The sequence below is a fragment of the Diabrotica virgifera genome, chromosome 3 (genome assembly GCF_917563875.1).
Source record: "Diabrotica virgifera virgifera chromosome 3, PGI_DIABVI_V3a".
Lineage (NCBI taxonomy): Eukaryota > Metazoa > Arthropoda > Insecta > Coleoptera > Chrysomelidae > Diabrotica > Diabrotica virgifera.
The window spans coordinates 76634280-76659483 of NC_065445.1; the positions used below are offsets into that span (position 1 = coordinate 76634280).

At 31.9% G+C, this 25204-nt stretch overlaps 1 protein-coding gene across 1 annotated transcript in view; it reads right to left on the reverse strand.

Moving 5' to 3' along the window:
- The window catches only part of LOC126881158 (cilia- and flagella-associated protein 100-like), a 62744-nt gene extending 40453 nt beyond the window's left edge, over window positions 1–22291 (reverse strand). Inside the window, exons 1-3 of the mRNA XM_050645235.1 lie at window positions 22008–22291; window positions 14610–14877; window positions 4590–4821 (exon numbers count right to left, since the gene is read on the reverse strand). Of these exons, the coding sequence (XP_050501192.1) occupies window positions 4590–4821; window positions 14610–14877; window positions 22008–22214 (707 nt within the window). The 5' untranslated portion in view covers window positions 22215–22291. The remainder of the gene's footprint in view (window positions 1–4589; window positions 4822–14609; window positions 14878–22007) is intronic.
- Between the last annotated feature and the right edge of the window lie 2913 nt (window positions 22292–25204).

Consider the following 25204-nt stretch of genomic DNA (forward strand, 5'->3'; position numbering starts at 1 on the left):
TTTAATAAAATTTTTTTGGATACCCTGTATAAATAATTATATAAATGTATACACTACTGAATAGAGAATTGAAGAACCTTTCAAATGAGCTACCACACGACCCCTATTCTCGTTTAAAAAAATCATCGATTACGTCATCACGCCCAGACGGATGACGTCACTAGTATACCATATATGCCACAATATCATAACTTAAAAATAAAAATCGACCTGTTTCGGGTTTTTTCCTTAAAGTCGACGGTTTACGAAATAACGAATTTATTCCTTTCATTTGCACCATACTGTATACACATGCAACGGTGTCGCGCACGCGTGATTAGAAATTAAAAAACAAGGAGTTTTGAATAGTGTATTGCAAAAAACTCTTCGGGATTTTATCAATCGATGTTTAAAGAGTATCTGCCCACTTTGGCAACATTTAAATTTTCAGTTTTTCACATAGTTTTTGAGGGTTAAAAATGGCCGATTTCGAAATTTTTCAATTTTAAATCGCTTATATGTCAAAAACTATCATTTTTAGAGAAAAGTCACTAAAGACCTTTTCTGTTTGGAATGATTCAAAAAACCTAAAAAAAACTTTCTTCCAAGCAAAAAAATAATTTTAGGAAAAAAACAAAAAAAAAACGTTTAAAAATTTTTTGACCACCTTCTGGTCCTGGCAACATGCAAATTTGTTAAAAGGAGTCCTTTTTGAGTAAGATTATGCAAAAAATCCGAATTAGAATATTTTTCCTAGCGGATGCGCGGTGGCTTTCTGGACTAGTATGAAATTACAGATTAGTATATTTTTACGAATGTACATTTATTTGCAGATAATGTCTGGAGAATGATCTGGGCACCTAATGATATGAATTCATTAAGTTTACTTTCATTTTAGTCACTTAATGCAGCTGACATAAACAACATTTTTTAAATTCCTGTTACTATTTACGTCCACTGGCAACTTTAACATGGAGAAATTCTTAATACTATATTTGCTTACTCATTATTTTTGTATTATTAATCTATATCAAATAATTAATTACAGTAGTAATAGTAATATTTATCACCAATAAATATATATTATCAGAAAAAGAATAACACCACAAAAATTTTTGACACATTCTTACGTAGCGAAAAATCGTACGGTGGGTAGTAGTCACATCCGTTTATTTTCAGTATTAACTTAGTTTAGACCATAGAGAAATAATAGCTATTTGTATAACAAGGGAGGAAAGTGCTACTTTTCCTCCCGAGAATGAAGTTTACTGCCCGACGCGTAGCGGAGGGCAGTAATCATTCAAGGGAGGAAAAGGCACTTTACTCCCATGTTATACATATGATTTTTCCACCTTCCTCAAATAACAAGTAATTTTTTTATTTTTACTTAATTTATTTATGTAACTAACCAACAAAATTTATTAGAACTAAAACTAACAAGTAGGTACAATATAACTGTCAACTGTCAAATATGTCAAATTATTAATGTAAACATTGTTAAATCAAAATAACAATTTACTGTTTTTTACCATTCTGCAAAATACAGGATGTTTTATAAATAAACGTTAAAATATATAGATACTTACGTAATAGAAAATAGATATTATACAGGGCATCAATAAATTATATTTCATGAATGAAATACCATGACGTCACTTTTACTTTTCCTCCCTAGGGAGGAAAAATATTTTCCTCCCTAGGGAGGAAAAGTACAACTTTGCTCCCTACAATCAGGTCCGGAAAGTATACTTTCGGTAGCGGTAGATGGAAAAAGTTATTTCTCTATGGTTTAGACTTCGTTTTGACTAGAAATTTTTGATTTGATTCGTATGCATATCATTGGGGAGCGGATTTATATGCGATCAATTTTGATGAAATATGCGCATATATATGCAGTAAAAAACTACGAAATATGCGCAAGATATGCACAAAAATTCAAAAAATGCGCATATCGAGAAACCATAAATTTTCTGTTCTATTCTATTCTAGGGGGTTCTTTTAAAGGAAGGGGCGGCAATTTTATTTATTATCTGTCAAATAAAATCATTATTTTTTATATATACAATTTATTCACATTTTTTACAAAAACTGATAATTACCAATAGTTACCGATTTAAAATAAAACAACAATATCACTATTATATCTTCGATTATAATTTACTACAATATGTTTTTCCAAATTTTCTTCGAGGAAACATTTTCTTTGATCAGATAAAATATTTTTTTGTAACTAGAAAAACTCCTTTCAACATCAACAGAAGTAATTGGGCCTATTTAAAATAATTTGTTAAAGCCGAAAATTCTGCACCAAAATCTTCAAAATTTCCATTAAATATTTCGCATATTATGTCCTCCAAAATTTTAAAGCCGTTTAAAGACGGGATCTGATCTAAAGCACGAATATTTCACTTTACATTAGAAAATAGTAAAACTATGGTTAAAGCTGTATATTCTCTTAACAATAGGGGATCTTAAAGAGGCACCAGAATTATAGCTATTAAATTGGGATACAAATTGTACTAAATATAATAAAATTAAATAAAATTCGGATTTCCTGGTAAACCATCATCATTTTAACATCCTACAATCATTTTATAACGGCGTACTGTAAGCACTATAAGTACTTTGTGTAAAGATCGGGTATTTTTTAAGAAAAAATTAAAAGGCAGTGAATGAGCCGTCTCTCTTCAGGTAGTTCTCAAATTAATAGATAGGACAGTCTGTACGGGGAAATATTTTGTGTCGAATTAAAAAATAAATTCTTTTTTGACTCAAATGTTTTTAAATATGCACAAAATATGCATGTTTCTTTAAAAATATGCAAAATTTAATAAAGTTCTCAAATATGCGAAATAAGCATGCCATATGCATTTAGCATAATATCCGCTCCCTACATATCATCGATGACGCATGGGTATTCTTTCATTTTTCCGACTGTATATTATATTCTATTATACTAACTAGTAGAAAACTAAGAATAATACACAGTGTTTAAGATACGCACTAAAACTGATAAAATATACTGTGTAGTAGGATACAAAAATAAAAAATTCTTGCATAAAAGGTTTGAGTAAGGGGTAGTACTATGGTGGCTCCTGGCTTCTGAGCCACCCTGGATACTTAGGGGTTGGTTACCCCCTACCATAAGGGTTGATGAAATAACTCTTTTCATAGTAGATGCATTTATTTCTATAAGTCAGAGTACTAACGGTAAAGAGCTGGTGGTACGTTCGTTCTCAGTAGGTGTGATGTTTTCCCTTTGGGATCTCAAATATTAATTAATTACTGTTCGCGATATAATTAGAACTAAACATCGATATTCTCTTGTTATTGTTTTGATATATAATGAAAGTAAGATTATTTTGATTAAAAGCGCTGAGTCTACTAATATATAAAAATAATGAATACTATTGTTATTTTAAACCGACCTTGGTCAAACCTAAACTGTTACACCGATATTTGCTAATGTAGGTCGAATGTATTTACTATAAACAAACGTAGTTTTGTTTTGCTAAAGATATTTTTAATTATTAAAAGGATTTGTTTAAATAAGAAGATTACTAAGAGATGCCGTGTATCCCAACACAGTACTGAAAAAAAATCACTAAACAGATAGAAATCGACTTCGATGAAACAGCATTATTTAATATATACCCACTCTGAAAACATCTTTAGAGAAGCCTTGGATGAATCAGAAGATGGTACCTACTGCAGTAAATGGCCAACTTAATAAACAATAATATACAGACGATACAGTATTGCTGGCAGATGATACAGCGCAGAGGCTCCAATGGATGATGTATAATGTTTGAGAAACACGTAACAAACACGGCCTAAAACTAAAATTGTAAGAAGACAAAATAACGATCATTAGTACGACCACCAACATAAAAATGCCCATATACTATAAATACCTAAACGATACACCATTATAAAGAGTCTCTTAGGAGAATTCTCTGCAACTTGTCTTTAAGTATTAAAATACGTATAAGAACTCTTAGATGTTACATCTAGTATCCTTCCCTACGAAGTAGCAAGCTGGAGTTTTACAGAAGATATCATAAATCGCTTAGAAGCATTTGAAGTCTCATAGTCTCATAGTCTCATATATACACCAAACAACTAGCATAAGGATTCTCCAGAGGTTGAGAAAAGACAAAGGAATTATTAACATCGTAAAGAACAGAAAATTGGTTTACTTCGGCCACATTATGCCTCATAATAAATATCGACTTCTAGAGGTAATTCCATAAGGTAAAATTGAGGGCAACAGAAGACCTGGACGTAGACGTACATCCTGGCTGGCCAATCTTTAAAAAATGAACTGGTTTAACGTCAACTACTTAATCTATTACGAGCTGCTGTGAATAGAATAAGGCAAATAAGGAAATAGCCTTAGATGGGTCAATGTGGTCTGCAACATCACTAGAAGATAGGCAAGATACAGGCAAGATTTAGAAAAAGATATTTATATAAGTAAGTAACAGTTAGTCTAAAATGGGATGAAATTTGGTTGAAAACTTTCTAAATTTCAAACAAATTACCTACATGCTTAAGAGCATAACAAATGCTTTTAACATTTTATCTACTTAATAAAAATCAAAACTTACGCAAGAAGTTGTTTAGCAGACATATGATCTCTAAAGAGAAGATCCTCAAACGCATTTACATATATTTGGTAGTTCTCTTGGATTTGTTGTATTAGCTTCTCTTCGTTTGCTAAACTTTGGTTAATTAAAGCAATGTCGTCTTCTCTATAACCAATCAAAATTTTTGTCCGCAACGACTCTCTGACAGTATCTATATATTCTCTTCTATTAAACGATTCGTGAATTGGCCTTCCTAAAAAAGCAATATTTTTAAATACATAGTAGAAAAATATTTTAAAGTAAAACTTCTGTAGGCAGCCTTGAGAAAAATATGCTTTTTTATATTGAAAAAAATTCAACATATTTTTAGTAGTTTCTAGAATCCTAATGATGTAGACTAATATGATCCCGTAATTTACATGTAATGATCCCGTAATTTATGTAATTATCCCGTAATTTAAATAAAAAGCTTAAGGAGACTGCTGCAATATACCGAATACAATAAACGAAGACCAACTACCATAGTTAATCAGGATAATCAGATAGTGCTGGGTGAAAAGGAGAAAATTCATATATAAGAAAACTATATACAGGAACTCTTCCATGACGAAAGACCCATGGGTGAAGTTTATACGAATGACCAGCTGACTGGCCCGTCAATCATTAAAGAGGAGATAGAAAAGGCAATATTCAATTCAAAAAACAATAAGGCACCTGAGCCAGATGAAATCCCTTCAGTAATACTCAAACTACTGGATCAAAGGGGAATTTCAGCACTACACAAAATATTTAATTTTATTTATGTAACTGTTTGCTATCCTCAAGAGTAGTTACGCTCAATGGCGGCTCGTGATTTTTACAATAGGGGAGGTTATACCTAACTGTAAAATATCTAGACAAATTTGCACTAGCAAAAAAAATCCGCCAAAAAAATCTAATTTAAGGCCCTATTTTTTTGACCTTTTTTTATTTACATTTTTTAATATCATCATAATTCACAATTTCATAATATCATATCATTTTAAAAATAGTTAGTCTAATTGTAAAAAAGTATTACCAAAGTTTGTGTCGTTTATTTGTTAACAATTCTATCTCTGCAGTTTCTAACTGTTTTACAGTCCATATAGGTTGAAGGTTTACATTTTTTAAGAGACTGTACTGAATTTTTTTAATTCTAAAAGCGGCCTACTGCGAATCCAAAAACACAGTAAATTACCGATATTTTGCTTTGCATTACAGATATCGGAAAAAGTTATTTAAACAAGTTGTTCCAAATATTATTCTAATCCCACATACCAAATTTCATCACAAAATTCGCACTTTTAGTTTTTTCATTATTTATAGTCAGGATCCTAAAATCGCAGAGGAGGCTGCTGGCCGATTAGCCGCCCTTGCCCAATCTCCGGGCAGCGTGTGCGTTAAGCGATAATGCAGCTCTAAGGAGACCGGGTCCCCTTAAACTATCCTTAAACGCTGCTGGTCTGCGCGGAGCATTAGCAAGTGAGATTTTCCGGCCAGCAGCTTCCTCTGCGATTTTAGGATCCTGACTTCAAAAATAATGAAAAAACTAAAGGTGCGAATTTTGTGATGAAATTTTGTATGTGGGGTTAGAATATTATTTGGAATAACTTGTTCAAATAACTTTTTCCGATATCTCTAACGCGAAGCAAAATAGCAAAGTAAACAAAACAGTGTAGCATGTGTAAAAAATTTATGGGGAGGCTATGCCTCCCTTGCCTCCTCTGACCAGCCGCCACTGGTTACGCTCTAACTTTATTCCCTTACCCAAGAAAATCAACGCAAAAAGGTGTGAGGATCAAATACTAATTAGCCTAATGAGTCACACTTTAAAGATATTCTTAAAAATACTACATCAAAGGTTATACGAAAAATGTGAATGAGATATCAGTAATTCTCAGTTCGGGTTTAGGCAAGGCTTATGGGTTGAGGCATGGACACTAAAAAAATCCAACATTAAAAACCTGGAAGCATTCGAATTGTGGTGTTATAGACGTATTCTGAAAATATCATGGACAGATCGTAAAACAAACGCACAAGTGCTCGAACAACTAGGAAAACAATGCGAAGTTTTAAATTCCATAAAAATCAGGAAGTTGGAATACTTGGGGCACATCATGAGAGGTGAAAAATACGAACTAGTAAGGAATATAATGCAGGGCAAAATCAAAGGCAGAAGAAGCGTAGGAAGACGTAAAATCTCGTGGCTACGCAATCTCCGTGAATGGTTTGGATGCAGCTCAATTGAAATATTCCGGCGCGTAACCAACAAAATTATAATTGCCAGATAGTCCATTGAAATGTTACATTTAGTGTGCATTTCTTAGAGGAGTCAATTTTATTTTTTTAATGTGTAGGGGGGTTCAGTAGAAGCTTAAGTTCGAGTTTTTGGGGTTGAGGCCCTTGTCCCCCGGCCGCCATCTTGGAAAAAGGGATGCAAAGGGCTTTCGCGCTGTATCTCGTAAACTAGCTACCCTACAGAAAATTTAATTTTACATAAAATAAAGAAAATTAAATTTTCTACAATTTTATGTCTATTACTTTTTATCATAAAGTGACCAACAAAAAAGTTATAAACAAAAATAAGAGAAAATTTTGTAAGAAATTTCCTTTTGGAGGTTATAACTTTTTTTACGTTCATTTCACAATAAAATAACATGATAGCGATTTTGTAGAGGATTTTTCAATAAACAATTTTCACTATAAAGTTCTTTAATTTTATTTATTATCTAGGTTTTACAGCGCTCCAAACTTGACCAGATTCTCGAATTCTCGTAGAAAAATAATGCTTTTCTATCTATATATAGACGAGCGGCATTAACCGTTATGCCAACCACGAAAATAAAATTTAAGGTGAATGATCAATTTTGGTCTATTTTTATGTTTTAGAGGTCGCTGAATCCGAATATGAAGTTTATTTTTATCTAGAGTTGGTGGAACATGTTAAAAAAAATTAATTTTATACAAAAATGCCAAAAATCAATTTTGATGATTTTTCAAATTTACCTCGCTGTACCTTTTTTCGTTGTAAATATTTCCTTTTAAAAATTTTACTGTGTCATCTTTGAAGTATGTAGATAACAATGAGATTTGTCCAAAATGTTTAAACACATTAAAAAAGGAGTTGATACTTTATTAACATTTTGTCATCATATTTCGTTAGTTTCATGTTCACTTAAAAAAGTTGAGTGACAAACTTTTTAGTTTATAATTTTAACCAACACAACAATAAAATATAGTTCATGAAGAAGTTTTTTGGAAAATTTTAAGTCAAAATATATAATAGGAAAAAAGTTATGTTACTTCATATACATAAGCGGCACACCACGAAAAACGCTTATATCTCGAGATCCTGACCACGGTGTGGTGAATGGCTAATTTTTATCATACCTTATGATTTTGATATCAAAAATCGTTTTTTTTGCTCTGCTTAAGAATTTTGCATTTTGCGGTAGCGTCATTCTTCTTCTGAAGCGGCGAATTTGTCCTCAAAAAACTTCTTGGGCCTTTTCTATATATGCTTAGAGTTATAAGTTTTATAGTGGGAAAAAAGGTCAAAAACAGATTAATAATAGCATAGGAATGTTAAAATCATAATAAATTGTATGAATAAAAAATATATATAGATAGAAAAGTAAGCCTAACTTTTGTTTTTATTGTATCCCTATGAGCATTCGAGAATCTGGTAAAGTTTGGAGCGCTGTAAAACCTATATAAATAAATAGAATTAAACAACTTTATAGTGGAAATTGTTCGCTGAAAAACCCTCTACAAAATTGCTATAATGTTATTTTATTTTAAAATAAACTGAAAAAAAGTTATAACATCCAAAAGGAAACTTGTTAAAATAAATTTACATATTTTTGGTTAGGTATATCTTTTTTGTTGGTCACTTGACGATAAAAAGTAATAGAAACAAAATTGTGGAAAATTTAATTTGCTACATTTTATGTTTAATTAGATTTTCCGTAGGGTTGGTAGTTTACGAGATATAGTGCGAAACCCCTTTGCACCCCATTTCCAAGATGGCGACCGGGGGACAAGGATGGCGACCCTAAAAACTTGAACTTAAGCTTCTACTGATCCCCCCTACACATTAAAGAAATAAAATTGACTCCTCTAAGAAATGCAAGGTACGGCCTAAAAAATGTAACATTTTAATGGACTAAGAATGATTTCCAATCTCCTATAGGAGCGGAACTTTAAGAAGAAGAAGAAGAAGGAACAAGAGAAGCAATAGTAGCAACACAGGTGCTGGTCCAAAATTGCTACGATCGGGGGAAGGACGTGTTCCTATGCTTGTTAGATTACGAAAAACGTTTGTCTAACACCACAAGTTAATGCAGATCCTCAAAAAACTTAATGTAGACCAAAAAGACATAACATGCATTGAAAACTTGTAATGGTATCGAACGGCACAATTAGAAATAGACAATTCTATATCCAACCCCATACATATAAGAAGGGGTGTTCGACAGGGATGTGTACTTCCCCTCTTTTATTTATCATTTATTCGGAAGCCATACTTCAAGAGTCTTTGGAAAATGCAGAAATGGGAATCAAAGTGAATGGAGTATTGATCAACATAAGATATGCTGATGACGGTGTCTTAATTTGTGACAACATAGTCGATCTTCAATAACTTGTCACTATAATCGGAGAATACAGTAAGCGAATGGGATTAGAGATTAATACCAAAAAGACCAAATTCATGATCATCTTCAGAAACCTGGGTGCACTTGAAAACTCCATCATAACACTGAAAACCAAGTGTATTGAAAGAGTTAGCAAATTTATATACCTGGGAACGTGGCTTTTTGAAGAGTAAAATGTCGCATTGAGCAAGCTCGACAAGCTTGCGTAAAATTCAGAAAGGTACTGACCTGTTCAGCGTTCGATCTTAAATTGAGATTAAGGTTTACTAAGTGCCACGCTAAGTGCTACGTATGGTCGGTGCTACTACACTAAGCATCAAAGTTAACGCACCATCTTAAAAATGGGACATATTTGATGTCTCGTATTTCCTAAACCTGATGTCCGATTTTAGTGATTTTGTTGTTGTATTATAGCTTTATTCTTCAAGAATATCGATGTAATAACATTATAGCTAAACAGGTAAGTGTCATTGTATACCGGGTGTAACAATGCTAGTGTATTTTTTCCTCAAAGTTTGGAACAACCTGTCAAATATTCTAGCGTATATAAAATATTGAAATTAAAACTTAACAGTAGCCTTTTTTAACATTTTGCTTTTTGATTCATTTGCTTATGTGGTATAACAAAAAAGTTAGGTACTTTAACAACTGGCCATGTTATTCATCAATACAGGATGTTTTTAAATAAGTGCGACAAACTTTAAGGGGTAATTCTACATGAAAAAATAATGTTTCGTTTCCGAGATACGGGATGTTGAATTTTTTCTTACAAACTGACCATTTATTTATTGCTCTAAAACCGGTTGAGATATGCTAATGAAATTTGGTATGTTTTAAGAGGTAGTTATTGCGCATTTTTTTTACATACAATTAAGCATTTTATATTCAACATTGGTGTGCATACGGGATGTATCTAAAATGTTTATACCCATATGCACGCCAATAGTGAATATAAAATTCTTAATTGTATGTAAAAAAATGCGCAATAACTACCTCTTAAACCTACCAAATTTCATTTGCATATCTCAACCAGTTTTAGAGCAACAAATAAATCGTCAGTTTGTAAGAAAAAATTTAACATCCCGCATCTCGGAAACGAAGCATTTGCGGACATATGTTTATAAAGCAAACGTTCATTATTTTTTCATGCAGAATTACCCTTTAAAGTTTGTCGCACTTATTTAGAAACATCCTGTATTGACATCCTGTATAATAACATTGCTAGTTGTTAAAGTACCTAATTTTTTTACTGTCCAACATAATCGAATGAATTAAAAAGCAAAATGTTAAAAAAGCCTAAGGATACAGTTGAGGTTTAATTTCAGTATTTTATATATGCTAGAATATTCCACAGGGTGTTCCAAACTTTAAGGAAAAACACACTATCATTTTTACACCCGGTATACAATGACACTTACCTATTTAGCAATAATATTATTACATCGATATTCTCGAAGAATAAAACTATAATATACTAAAAAATCACTCAAATCGGACAACAGGTTTAGGAAATACGAGACATAAAACATGTTAAGTGGAGAGATTCAAGTATAGTCTTGAAAGAATCAGATAGTAAAAAGAGAAAAATCAAAGAAGCGGCTCTAATTATGCTAAATGCAACCAATTGTGTCGCAAATTCCTCGGTAGAATGCAGTAGGATGTGGTTACCCATACTGAAAGAGGAAGTCAATAGCAAGAAAATACTACGATTAGTAAGCCAATAACATATCGAGTTAGTACAAATTTTATATTTTAGTATTACTTATTGTATATCTATGTATTATTAATATTATTTATAATTTAAACATATTAAAGTCAGAGTTTGGTATTAGTTTTTTGAAAATAAATTAAATGTAAGACCAAATACGATGTCGGGATAGTATCACGAGGTTTTTTCCTGGTTTTCCCTCGTGATTTACTATGGAATCTCTAACGCGAGAATTTTACTGTCATCGTTGCATTTGGTTGTCTTTTTAAAGACAGATCACATGCTATGATTTTTTTTTGCGACGGATATTGTTGAGTTGGGATTGATGTCATGTAATCGAGTGAACTATCTTTTAGTAAAGTCGTCCCAGGAACGCAACTCATAAATATTGGCGATATCATTTTAAAGTCTTCTACTTTAAAATATATAATATACGTCTGAATTGCCAATATAAATAAGTCAGATTAAATAAATTATTATAAGGATTTTTTTACTTAGCAACAACATTTTTGTTTATTTTAATAGTACATATTTTTTATTTTGACAACGAAACCCGATTTGGGCTTCGAAACGTTAATAAATTCATTTTTTAGTAAAATTGTGGCTTATTTCCCATAGAAAATACTTAATTATAAAAATGCCACAAGGAAATAGCTTCAGAACAACATAAAACATGTTCCATTTTTAAGCTGGTGCGTTAATTTTGATGCTTAGTGTATATGGAGTAGAGGGCTGGACACTCAAAACGGGGGATATAAACAAATTGGAAGCCTTCGAAATGTGGCTTTATCGCCGTATCCTAAAGATACCATGGACGGCGAAAGTCACAAATGTGGATGTCCTTAAAAGAATCAACCAAGAACGCCCACTTTTCGAAACCATCAGGAAAAGTAAGACGGCGTATCTGGGTCACATCATGCGAAACAAAAATATCAGTTCCTTCAACTTATAATCGAGGGTAAAATTGAAGGCAAGAGAGGAATAGGACGCAAGAAAATGTCCTGGCTCCGAAACATAAGGCAATGGACAGGGATTAAAGACATTCCATATCTGATACACATTGCAAGAAATAGAGAGTTAATGGAAAATGTGATCGCTAACATCCATTAGTGGATTTTCATCTGAAGAAGAAGAATGATGTAGAAGTTTACTCAATTCATAATAGTTGTTTATGACTAAAAGCGACTACTCTCTCGAGGCCTTTCCCAAGGGTATATACATCTATTACTTCCCACGGTGTCTATAAACTTTTATGTCATACTAATTTGTTATCAAAAAGAAAATAGAACTTTTGGTAGATGTACCGGGTGTCCCAATAAGAATGGCTCTCGGCCATATCTCAGGAACCGTTTATAGTACAGCTTTGAGAAAAAAATATTTATAACAAATGTTGCCTAGGGAAAAGCCTGGAAATTATTTTCATAATTGTAGGTCCACCGCTAGAGGGCGTAATTGAATATCAAAAATTAAAAAATCAAAATTTTACAAAATTTACCTAATAAAAGGGCACTGGAAATCCAATCATCGTATTCTTCATAAAATTCTGCGCATATTTCATTTCACAAGTCTAAGTCTACCTTTGCAAATACGAGGTGGGGGTGAGTGTGAACCTTCTTGTGAAAAAATGGCTGTTAGTCCCGTTCTACTAAATCGAATTTTGCATACTTGTCTTGTTCAAAACAGCTCTTTTTCGTCAATGTAAGTGTCTTATTTTTGAAATAGCCTAATACGTAATATGCAAGCTAGGAGGCGTTATTTAATTATTTTCAGAAATCTAGTTTTCTTTCGAAAATGTTAAATACAAGTATGCATTTTTAATCCTGTATTAGAAAATTAGACCAAATTAGCAACATGATACCGAAAACCGCATGTCGATACCTTTTTTCTATCTCGAGATATATTAAGAAATGTGTAAATTTTAAACATAACTATTACTGTCACCGGTAAACGAGGTTAAGAAAAAGTAGTGTGCTATGGAAAAAGCAAATAAACATTTTCCAGATGTAAACGTATATAATTAGTTAAAGCAACAATAAGACAAACAATACTATAAAATATAACAAAGAAGTAAAAGTAAGTACTTACTTAGTCTTAGTGACTGCCTAAATGTTTAAATTGTTGCCCATCATTTTCGCTGCAAGTGTTTACTCTTTTTATTTATGGGGACGGATTAAAGACCTTGTTTTTGCCGCTAGGCCCACTACTCGAGAAAACATTATCTAGAATCTAGAGAATACGAAACGCCATTCAAAGCATTGCGAAAGCAGAAATTGAGACTGCTGTTCAATCTACTCTTGAAAGAGGCACGAAAATGACGGGCAACAATTTGAACATTTAGGTTGTCACTAAGTAAGTAGTTGCTTTTATTTCTTTGTTATATTTTATAGTGCTGTTTATCTTATTGTTGTTTTAATTAATTATATACGTTTACATCTGAAAAATGTTTCTTTGTTTTTCCTTACTACTTTTCCTTAACATCGTTTACCGGTGACATTAACAGTTGGTTAAAATTTACACGTTTCTTAAGATATCTCGAGACAGAAAAAAGGTATCGACATGCGGTTTTCGGTAATGTTGCTAATTTGGTCTAATTTTGTAATACAGGATTAAAAATGCATACTTGTATTTAATATTTTCCAAAGAAAACTAGATTTCTGAAAATTATTAAATAACGCCTCCTAGCTTGCATATTACTTATTATGCTATTTCGAAAATAAGACACTTACATTGACGAAAAAGAGCTGTTTTCAACAAGACCAAGTATGCAAAATTCGATTTAGCAGAACCGGACTTACAGCCATTTTTTCATAAGAAGGTTCCCACTCACCCCCACCTCTTATTTGCAAAGGTAGACTCAAACTTTGCGCAAAATATGCGCAGAATTTTATGAAGAATACGATGATTGGATTTCCAGTGCCCTTTCATTAGGTAAATTTTGTAAAATTTTAATTTTTTATTCTTTGATATTCAATTACGCCCTCTAGCGGTGGACTTACAATTATGAAAATAATTTCCATGCTTTTCCCGAGGCAACTTTTGTTATAAATATTTTTTTCTCAAAGCTGTACTATAAACTGTTCCTGAGATATGGCCGAGAGCCATTCTTATTGGGACACCCGGTACATTACAGATTCAATGATATTTACCTACACAATATTTTTCTGGATTTTTTTTACTATAAAATTAAAATAAACTAATCATAATAATAAAGTTTTATGACATAATGAGTAAGTTATCAGACTACCCTTTAGAAAAACAATCGTTGGTCATTTTAAAAAATTGTCTTAACAAAACACTCAAATATTATGAAATATATAGTTCACAGCAACTATCTAAAGATTTATAAAACTGAGAGACATAATAAAATGACTATAACAAGTAAACGAATAACAAACGTAATGAACTAATGGAGCAGGCCCTGAACATTTTAACTTTATGACTTCACGACCAACGAGGGCATTTTTTTGAACTGGCTGCTATAATTTGAAGTTTCTCTCGATTTTAATCGATTTTAGGAGCCAAACGAAAGACAAAAACAACTTTTTTTCTTTCATATTTATTTTAAATTAGGTTCTGTTGTGATTTATAGCATTTTTTCGAATCAAAAATTTTATGCAAGTTCCCTATTTATTTACTCTTATTTATTTGTTATTATGTTACCTTCCACAACTTTAAAAAATTGAGGGTCAAGATCGACAATGGTCTTTGTATTTTCCGCAGTGGGCACTTTTACATAGAGCCTGTTAAAAAGATCATTATTCAGCTTCTCTCTCATTCCTTGCTTTTTAAAAATCGGCGCTTTTAAATCCTGCTTCACTATATCTCTTCTCCATACTTTGGTCATAATTTTTTGACCCAGTTCTTCGTAAGATGTTGGGAATTTATATGGTTTGGTTTTGTCTAAATCTGTAATATTTTGGTCAGTTACCTGAAATGGTTTTGATTAAATAATATAAATAATCAAAAATCTATACCTACTACAATCAAACAGCGGTTGTAAGGGTGAAAATTAAACAAACCAAGTAGAAATTCAAAGAGGGGTCAGACAGGGATGCGTGCTGTCGGCTCAATTATTTAATGTGTACTCCCAACTAATATTTCAGGAAGCATTATGGGAAAGAACTGAAGGTGTAGATTGGAAATCATTAACAAAGAAATCAAAAAGATGGGACTAACGATGAATATAGATAAAACCAAATTCATGGCGATCTCAAAAACTTTTGTTGACAACATGTGTACATACATCTGACATTGGAAAGTAAACCGTTAGAGAGGGTCGACAAGTTAAATCAAGAAATTATAAACCCACAGTAAGATCACGATGAGGAAATTGAGATCAGAATAGAAATAGCTCGAAAAGAATTTATAAAATACAAGTCAATTTTTACAGTTTACAAATAAGAAATTGAGTATGGCTATTAGATTGAGGTTCATTTAATCTTATGTTTAGTCGCACTACTGTAGGAAGTTTGAACTCTGAAAGCCCAATCAGTAAAAAAATTGGAAGCATTTGAAATATGGCTATATACCTATGCTGGGGCCACACTAGCGTCTAATGCGGTTAATTATCGCATTATTTGCATTACACAGATAGCAAATAATGCGATAATCAAAGGCATTAGACGCAAAGTATGCTAAATTTGCAGACACTCGAGCGTTATTGGGACCTATTGGGTTGTGATTATTAGGTCCTAAAACCAAAAACAGTTAAGTAGAATTTTCCATTTTAGTGGGGACTTTCCATTTTTTATTTAATTTTCCATTTCCAACAATCGTTTTTTCCGATTATAGCGCCATCTATCCATAATTCGAAAAAATGTCTCGAATAAAAGTTGCTTATTTTTACGCAATGAATACAAATTTGCAATGAAAATTTGAGGCTCCTATTTAAGATTTTAAAGTAGCCCACCACCCCAACTCCGTAGGGGGTCGTGCTTGGTACTATTCGATAGATTTTTCAAAAACATTTTGAAAGTGTATTTTGCAGTTTTTCTATCTGATGTTCATTTTGCGAAATATCGCGGGGTTTGTATTTATAATTTTAAATTTACCCCCCACCCCTTTCTGTGGGGGTCATGTTTAGTACCATTCGATAGATTTTTGAAAAATATTGAACAAGTATCTTTTAGTTTTTCGATCTGACGTTTATTTCGCGAAATATTCGCTTTTTTCTTGTGAAACTTTGTACCCATCAAATCCCTTTGTACCCACTCAAATCTTTAGATTTTTAAATGTACACTCTTTTGCATGTACTTAACTTACGTTATCTTAATCTGATAATTTCGAGTATTTTTAAGGATAGATTTTTTTTCGGGTCCCCCTTAACGAACTTCCCTGTGTTAAGAGCCAATATATGGTAGAGGTACATCTGCAGGGTACCAGGTTTCTCCCCATATGATAATCTGACGCGCTCGAGTAACTGCAAAAATTCCCGCTTGGGCTCCCCTACCACTAGTGTGGCCCCAGCATTAGGCGTATTCTGAAAGTTTCTTGGCCTATAAATGTCTCAAACGAAGAAGTGTTAAGACAAATTGGACATAGCAGAAAGCTTATGAACACAATTAAAATAAGAACATCGTATCTGTGCCACACACTTCGAAACGATAAATACTATTAGTCCAGAGAAATAAGATTTTTCTCGTGACACATCCCCCTTCAGGCCGAAACCAAATTTTTTGAGTAGTATGGACATCTATATTAATAACCTATACGCTCTGAGCTTCGCTGGTGCCGCTCCTAGCGGATTACTAATGCAACTTTCACCGGTAATTTTTTAATTTATTGTTTAATTGTAATCGCTTAATATTTACAACGCAAAAAAGTAATTAAATTGTAATCGATTTTTTAAAGATTTTGCTAATCATTTTAACTTTTTAACGTTCTATTAATGAAATATTAATTTCTTACTTCGGATACTTTCACAATTATCGTGTAGATTGCGCTAAGATTAATAGATTAATATATAATTACATATTACGGAACATTAAAAAAACTTAAATTCAGTATTTAAAACGTAAGTATATTTAAGGTAAAACTATATACCACAGCTTTGACCAACTAATATTTTTCATAATTAATGCTTTTATTTTTAATTTTAAATTATTCACTTTGACATTTATGTCAAATTTCCAGTAAACGTTTACAGACGTCACTACTGGCGCTCGCGAATTTTTAAATATCCCCTCTACGTACGAGCTCACAGCGTATACGCTCTGAGCTTCGCTGGTGTCGATCCTAGCGGATTGGTAATGCAACTTTCACCGGTAATTTTTAAATTTATTATTTAATTGTTATCGCTTAATATTTACAACACAAAAAAGTAATTAAATTGTAATTTTTTTTTAAGATTTTGCTAATCATTTTGACGTTCTATTGATGAAATATTAATTTCTTACTTCGGATATTTTCACAATTATTATCGTGTAGATGGCGCTAAGATTAATAGATTAATTTATAATTACATATTACGGAACATTAAAAAAACTTAAATTCAGTATTTAAAACGTAAGTATATTTAAGGTAAAAATATATACCACAGCTTTGACCAACTAATATCTTTTATAATTAATGTTTTTATCTTTAATTTTAAATTAATCGCTTTGATATTTATGTCAAATTTCCAGTAAACGTTTACAGATTTGTCACTACTGGCGCTTGCGAATTTTTAAATATCCCCTCCACGTACGATCTCACAGCGTATATGTTTCCTGCAGTCGATTTTGATGATATACATAGTTATAAACAAATGAAGATCAAAAAACGGTAAATTTTCGCTTTTTTCGTCTATAACCAAAGAGTTAAGCACTTTAAACAAAGAGAGTAAGAAACTCATAAATTGTCTAAAAAATTTCAATATGGCGTTCGCTGAATATGTCTATCATTATTGGCTGCTTAGAAAATTGCAAAATAAATCATAAATTTTGAGTTTATATAAATATTCATAACTTATGTAAAAATTAACTTAGAACCTTCTTATTACACGAATTGCTGAGACTTCTGGTGTTTAAATTATATTTTAAATTTCAAAGCAATTGGCCTAATAGTTTAAAAGTTATTTAATTTGTTGATACCAAATTCATTTTTTTTGCAACACTATAAGTCAGAAAATTATGAGGTTACAGTAAGACTTCTGACAGTTTATGGAAGAAGATCATTTATACTATTGACTTAATTAAAAAAAAATGACAAAAAGTAATTTCAAACAGTGTAAAATTATTTTGCAAAAACACGTCGATTTTCTGCTTACTTATAAACAATTAAAATAACTTTTTAACCGTTACCCGTAGAAAAAATATTTTTTCATATTTGGAAAGACTGAATTTTTATACATATTTAGAAAGAAAAACAATTGTCCTAGGACAATTAGGGACGAAGTTAGCCCCCCCTTTTTTAATTCACATGTTTTTGAAAAATAATTTCGCAGCATTTAGAATTATTTTTTGTCACTTTTTTTAATTAAATTAATAGTATAAATCGTCTTCTTTCATAAACTATCCAAAGTATTAGTGTAACTTCATCTTTTTCTGACTAGCGTTACAAAAAAAAAAATAATTTGGGATAAACAAATTAAATACCTTTTAAACTATTTGACCAATTGCTTTGAAATTTAGGGTATGATTTAAGCACCAGAAGTCTCAGTATTCCGTGTAATAAGAACGTTTTAAGTTAATTTTTACATAAGTTGTGAATATTTATAAAAACTCAAAATTTATGATTTATTTTGCAATTTTCTAAGCAACCAATAAGGATAGACATAGACATATTCAGCGAACGCCATATTGAAGTTTTTTATACGATTTATAAGCTTCTTACTCTCAAAATTTGTTTAAGATACTCAACTTTTTGGTTATAGACGAAAAAAGCGAAAATTTACCGTTTTTTGATCTTCATTTATTTATAACTATGTATATCATCGAAATCGGCTACAGGAAACATATAGGTTATTAATATAGATGTCCATAGTACTCAAAAAATTTGGTTTCGGCCTGGAGGGGGTTCTGTCACCAACAGGATATTTTTTTCCCTAATTTCTCTGAACTATATGCTACACGTCATCATGAAAGGAATAGGAGGAAGAGGTTTGGGAAGAAGGAAGAAATTTTGGCCGAGGAATGTCAGAGACTGGACTAACCTCAGTGTTGAACAGATATTTCACGTTGCAAAAGATAGGGAAGCGTTTAAAGAAGTGACCGCCAATCTTCGTTAGAAGACGGCACAATAAGAAGACGAAGCATGAGATCAATAACGAAAGAACCAAAAAGGGTAGTTTCCTGGCTTGGCTGTATAGCATATACAGGGTGATTGATTAGTAGGGTAAAGCTCAATAGCTCAGCTATAGTAATAGATAGCAATAAAAGTTAATAACAAAAATTTTAGCCACCTTTGAGCTTCATATTACAAAATTCGTTAGAATGTTGCAGGGTGTTCGATAACACAGTGGCAGACCAAACTTTTGTTTTTTTAATTGGAACACCCTATATTTTATTTTAAATTCGAAATCCTGTTAACTTCTCCATCACAAAAATATAAAGGTTTGTTATGTTATACAAGGTATTTACAAAGTTATAACCAATTTTATATGAAAATCGTAACAAGTTCAACTCCTTGTATAAATAAAAATAAGCAAAACAACAATGGTTTATTAATGCCATATTTTTTAACGTATTGTCAAAGTTTTTAAGAATGGTCGATATTGCTAATTTTCTTTATATCAAATAAAGGGTGAGTCAAAACGCAAGAACATTATTTTCTCAGTAATTTTAAATGGAACACCCTGTATTTTATATCACTATTGAAAAGTACCATTACCGTACTTTAATTTTTAGATAACATTCCCTATGTCTAAATTTATTAGTTTTCGAGATATTTTCATTTTTCAATGGACCAGTAGCGTGGCCACACAAATCACCAGAATTTAATAAACTGGACTGATATAAAAATTAAAGTACGTTAATGTTACTTTTCAATAATGATATAAAATACAGGGTGTTCCATTTAACATTACTGAGAAAATAATGTACTTGCGTTTTGACTCACCCTGTATTTGATATAAAGAAAATTAGCAATATCAATAATTCTTAAAAATTTTGGTAATAAATAAAAAATATAGCATTAATAAACCATTGCTGTTGTGCTTATTTTTATTTATACAGGGAGTTGAACTTTAAAAAATTTAACTTCACTAAAAACATCAAAAAATTACTCTCTCGATAAATTATAATTTTAGCGCTTGTTCAAGACCAAAAACGAAATATAAATATTGGTGTACTATTTCAATACATATTTTCCAACTACCAGCACCACGAAATCGAAGGAAAAAATTTGTACGTATTTGAAAATTATAATAAAAATTTAAATAAGACTCCCGTTACTAACTATCTACATCCCCATAGTAAGGAAGACGGTAGCAAATACCCCATTCTTTTAAATTGGTTAATTTTATTTTCATACAAAATTGGTTATAACTTTGTAAATACCCTGTATAACATTACAAACCTTTATATTTTTGTGATGGAGAATTAAACAGAATTTTGAATATAAAATAAAATATAGAGTGTTCCATTTAAAAAAAAACATAAGTTAGGTCTGCCACTGTGTTATCGAACACCCTGTAACATTGTAACTAATTTTGTAATGTGAAGCTCAAAGGTGGCCAAAATTTTTGTTATTAACTTTTATTGCTATCTATTACTATAGCGGAGCTATTGAGCTTTACCCTACTAATCAATCACCCTGTAGTTAAACAAACTCTAACATGAAGTAAAACCACTTCTATGTAATAGGTATATTTACTAAAATCTTAAAAAATCCCAATGGATTGAATAAAATAAGTTCATTCAGAACGTTTTCGGACCTATTAGTCCAACGTCAGTGAATTCATATATACTTGCTAACTAGCCCCACAACCAAACAATGGTTGTAATTATAATTCAATCTACATTATAGTATTGTAAAATTGAAATGGCTAAACGCCGATGTTAAAAGATAACCTCTGGGAACATGGCGAAACTCCAAACGAGAACCTTAACCAACCATCTTCTCAACAACATCAACAAGATGGTTGGTTAAGGTTCTTGTTTAGAGTTTCAACATTTTTCCAGAGGTTATCTTTTAACATCGGCGTTTAGCCTTTTCAATTTCACAATACTATAATGTAGATTGAATTATAATTACAACCATTGTTTCTGGGGCTAGTAAGTAAGTATATATGAATTCACTGATAATGGACTGATAGGTCCGAAAACGTTCTGAATGGACTTATTTTATTCAATCTATTGGGATTTTTTAAGATTTTAGTAAATATCCCTATTACATAGAAGTGGTTTTACTTCATGTTAGAGTTTGTATAATGTAAGAATCTTATCAGATCTATTAATAATTATGGAATACAAACGAAGACCTAAGAGCACAAATTGGGTTGAAAATTTTAATAGGGCAAGGACTATACCAATATTAGTCACGTTAACATCAAACCATCAACCGTAAATAAATTGGAGGCCCTTGGAATGTGGATCTATTGAAACGTGAATCTACCGGAGAATCCTCAAAAATTCATGGACATCGCATGCCTCAAAAGAGTGCTGCATAGAATAGGCAAGCAACGAGAACTTTTCAACATAGTGAAAGTTAGAAAAACATCATAACTAGGCCACATACTGGGAAATAATAAGTATATACCAATAGGCTAAACTAATAGCGAAAGGAAGGATCCAGGGAAACAGTGGACTAGGAAGGCTATCGTGGCTAAGAAACATATGACAATGGCCAGGACTAACACTTGAACAGCTGAAGACAGAGAAGAGTTTGCAATTATTGTAGTAGCTAGCTTCCATTGCGGAGAAGGCACTGTAAGAAGAAGTCACGTAAAATGAATGAAGAAAGACTACCTAAAATTATGCTAGAGGGAAAGACAATAGAAAACATCAAAGAAATTGGGGAGTAGTTAACCGTCCACCAGGCAAGAAGTCTTGAATCGAAGCAATGAATAGATATTAACAAATCGAAAGATCTTAAATAAGAAACTAAATAGGTTATAGCTGTATTACAATTAGGACTTACATTCCTGCCATCCGTGAAATACTTTTGTATAGGAGGTGCCTTTGGTTTAACTTTAACATTTCTTCTTTGTATAAACTTTTTAGGACGAGTTATTTTACTTTTGTCTATTCGGCTAATACCGGAATGTTGACTTCTAGTTTTATGTGTGTTTGGTGTAGGTGGGTGATCCTGATCATCCGAACTCTCATCGTTTTCCAAACTCTGCATTTTATTAAATTACTATAAAAGAAGTAAGAAACGTATATAAAATATCAACGTTATGATTAAAATATTGACATTGTCAAAACTTGTGTGTTTGTTTGATAGATATTTCTATAGATACGGATTCTTAGTGGCTCCTAATAGTAAGGGAGCCTTGGATGGATAAATTTGCAGTTAATAAAGCCATAAATAAATAAATAAAAACAGCGTCATGAGTAATACCTACATAAAACCAAAACAAGTTAAGTTTTCTATTTTAGTGGGGAGTGAGCGGGTAGAAATTTTCAAAACCCGTTGTTTCCGATTATAGCGCCACCTATCCATAATAGGGAACTTGCATAAAATTTTAAATTAGAAAAAAATGTTATAAATCACAACAGAACATAATTTAAAACATGTATCAAAGATAAAAAAGTTTTGTTTGTCTTTCGTTTGGCCCTTAAAGACGATTAAACATTCAAATTATACCAGCCAGACCAAAACGCGTCGTGACGTCATCGAGTTATATATGTTTACATTCGTACCAACAAAGTAAACAAAGTTGTATATAATTTTAAATTAGACATTATAAACGTCAGTAGAAAATACAGTTTATGTGACGTTACAAGTATTTCTGATCGTTTGAACTATTCATAGAAAATTTGTACTTTTACAAAATGGTTTTATTTTCCATAGTTAACCTTCTTTCCTTTCCTTCAATAACTATATCAAACTCCAATCTCAACAAACTGGTATATATTATTACAATGACACGATAAATGTCAATAAAATATAAATATTTTTCCTTTATTCCGTGACGACGAGCCACATAATATATAACCATATGGTTATTTATTCTGTGGACGAGCTATCCAAATACCCAAGTAGGTGGAGCCAATAAACTAAAGAAGAAGAAGAAGAATATACCTAAACATAACCATAAACGGAACCATATATGCTTCTTCTCATGAGCATTTTTCAGTGCTTCACAAATGATAGAAAAAAAGGTAAGTCCGTGATAATATACATTTTAGTGACATGACATTTTAGTTAAATCTGACAGTTGTCAAATTTTATTTGCAATTTGGCATAAAAACAAATCAATTCTGTTTATTGCATTTGTAAAATGGTATTTTCTTTGATTTGTATAGTCTTATAAATTGTACAGATTATATTCGTAGATATATTAAATAATTCGAAAATAATTTTTATTTCGATTATAGCGCCATCTATTGACAACTAGAATAAATGTTATAAATGTCACCGACGAAATGTAATCACCGACGTGCGTTTTTTTCTGTCACATGCAATTTAACGCGTTAGAAAGAAATCGAAAAACTGTGACGCACTGAAAGATCCTCATGAGAAAAAGCATAGTTAAACTATGTGACGTCACGGGTCGTTTGAACTATTTTAAAATACAGAAGACTTTAAATTTGTACTTCTAAGTTATTATGAGTTTTTGAAGCTTGAAATTTTGGAAATGTCATTTTTATACAAAACTGAACATTATTATGTAATAAAACAAAATGTGCAAGTTCCCTATTCGAAAAAATGTGTCTAATAAAACTTACTTATTTTTACTTAAGGAATCCAAACCTGGAATAAAAACTGGAGGTTTCTATTTAAGATTTTAAAGTTATCCACCACCCCACCTCCGTAAGGGGTCGTGTTTGGTGCCATTCGATAGAATTTTCAAAAATATTGAACACGTATTTTTCAGTTTTTCGATCTGATGCCCATTTCGCGAAATATTCGACCGCTGACGCAGATGGATGACGTCACTAGTACGATATAAATGCCAAAAAATCGTAATTTAATAATAAAAATCTACCTGTTTCGGTATTTTTCCTTAAAATCGCCGGTTTACGAAATAATTAATTTATGCGTTACTTTATGGACGCACTGTATACCTACAGCAGAGAGCCATAACTTCAGTATTACGGACATTGTTAAAGAACTGCGCGATAATGATAAAAAAGACAATTCTGACAATAGTGATGTGGACGAATGTGGAACTAAAATCCACTTTATCTATGGTTTGTTTTTAAACCAGGAGGAGTAAACCAAAAAGACAAATTCAAACCCAAAAAAGTCACTAGAAAAATCACCAAATACATCTTCTTTTATTATTTTATACTAATACGTCGCTAAAGAGTTTTAAAAACAATTGTTTTTATATAAAAATAGACTAAAAATTTAAAAATTAAAGGAATAACGGAGAAAATACAAAAAATCGCCGATATAACTTAATTAGACTATGAAATGCCAGTAGTGTCAAAATTTCATAAATGTCATTAGTGTCAAAATTTAATATCAGCAGTGGAGTAAACTGGCCTGATTTTGAACCAATTATAAACAAGCATTACGGCGCTCAGATTAGCCAAGCGGACTGAGGCGCAAGATTGACAAATCTATAGTGGATATGCTGTCGAGTCGATCGAGGTTCGAGCCCCAGCCCGGTGAATAGAAAAATAAAAAGGCTGACGCCGTAGTCTAAAATTCTAAAACGAATCTACGACTTGGTCTGGAATAAGCTGGTGTCTGATTGGCCTATGGAGGAGCGGTACGGCAAGGGATAAGGGCTTGCGGCTCGGTGACACTCCTCCATAGATCCCTACCGGAAGGGCGTTGACGCCTAAAAACGGTATATAATAATAATTACGGCGCGGTAAATTTGAATTAGTCCTCTTGGTTTAAAAACAGACCATATTATGAGTGAAGTATGTGCAAAATTGAGGGACGTGAAAATTATTTATAGGGCAAAAATAATGGTGAAATTTGTATAGATTAGACCTGGATCCCGCGTACCAAAAAAAGTTGATTAATAGCAAGCTGAAAATTTGTTAATAGCTTAACGGTGTCTAGTCGGACAAACTTTGATGTATGGGAACACTGGAACAGGGGAAGTTTTAATTGTGGAACAGGTAAAAATTTGGAACGTCTGACTACGAAAACATTCCATGTAGTTTGTCGGACAGAACTTCCAATTGATTTGTTACCATCTCATTAAACTC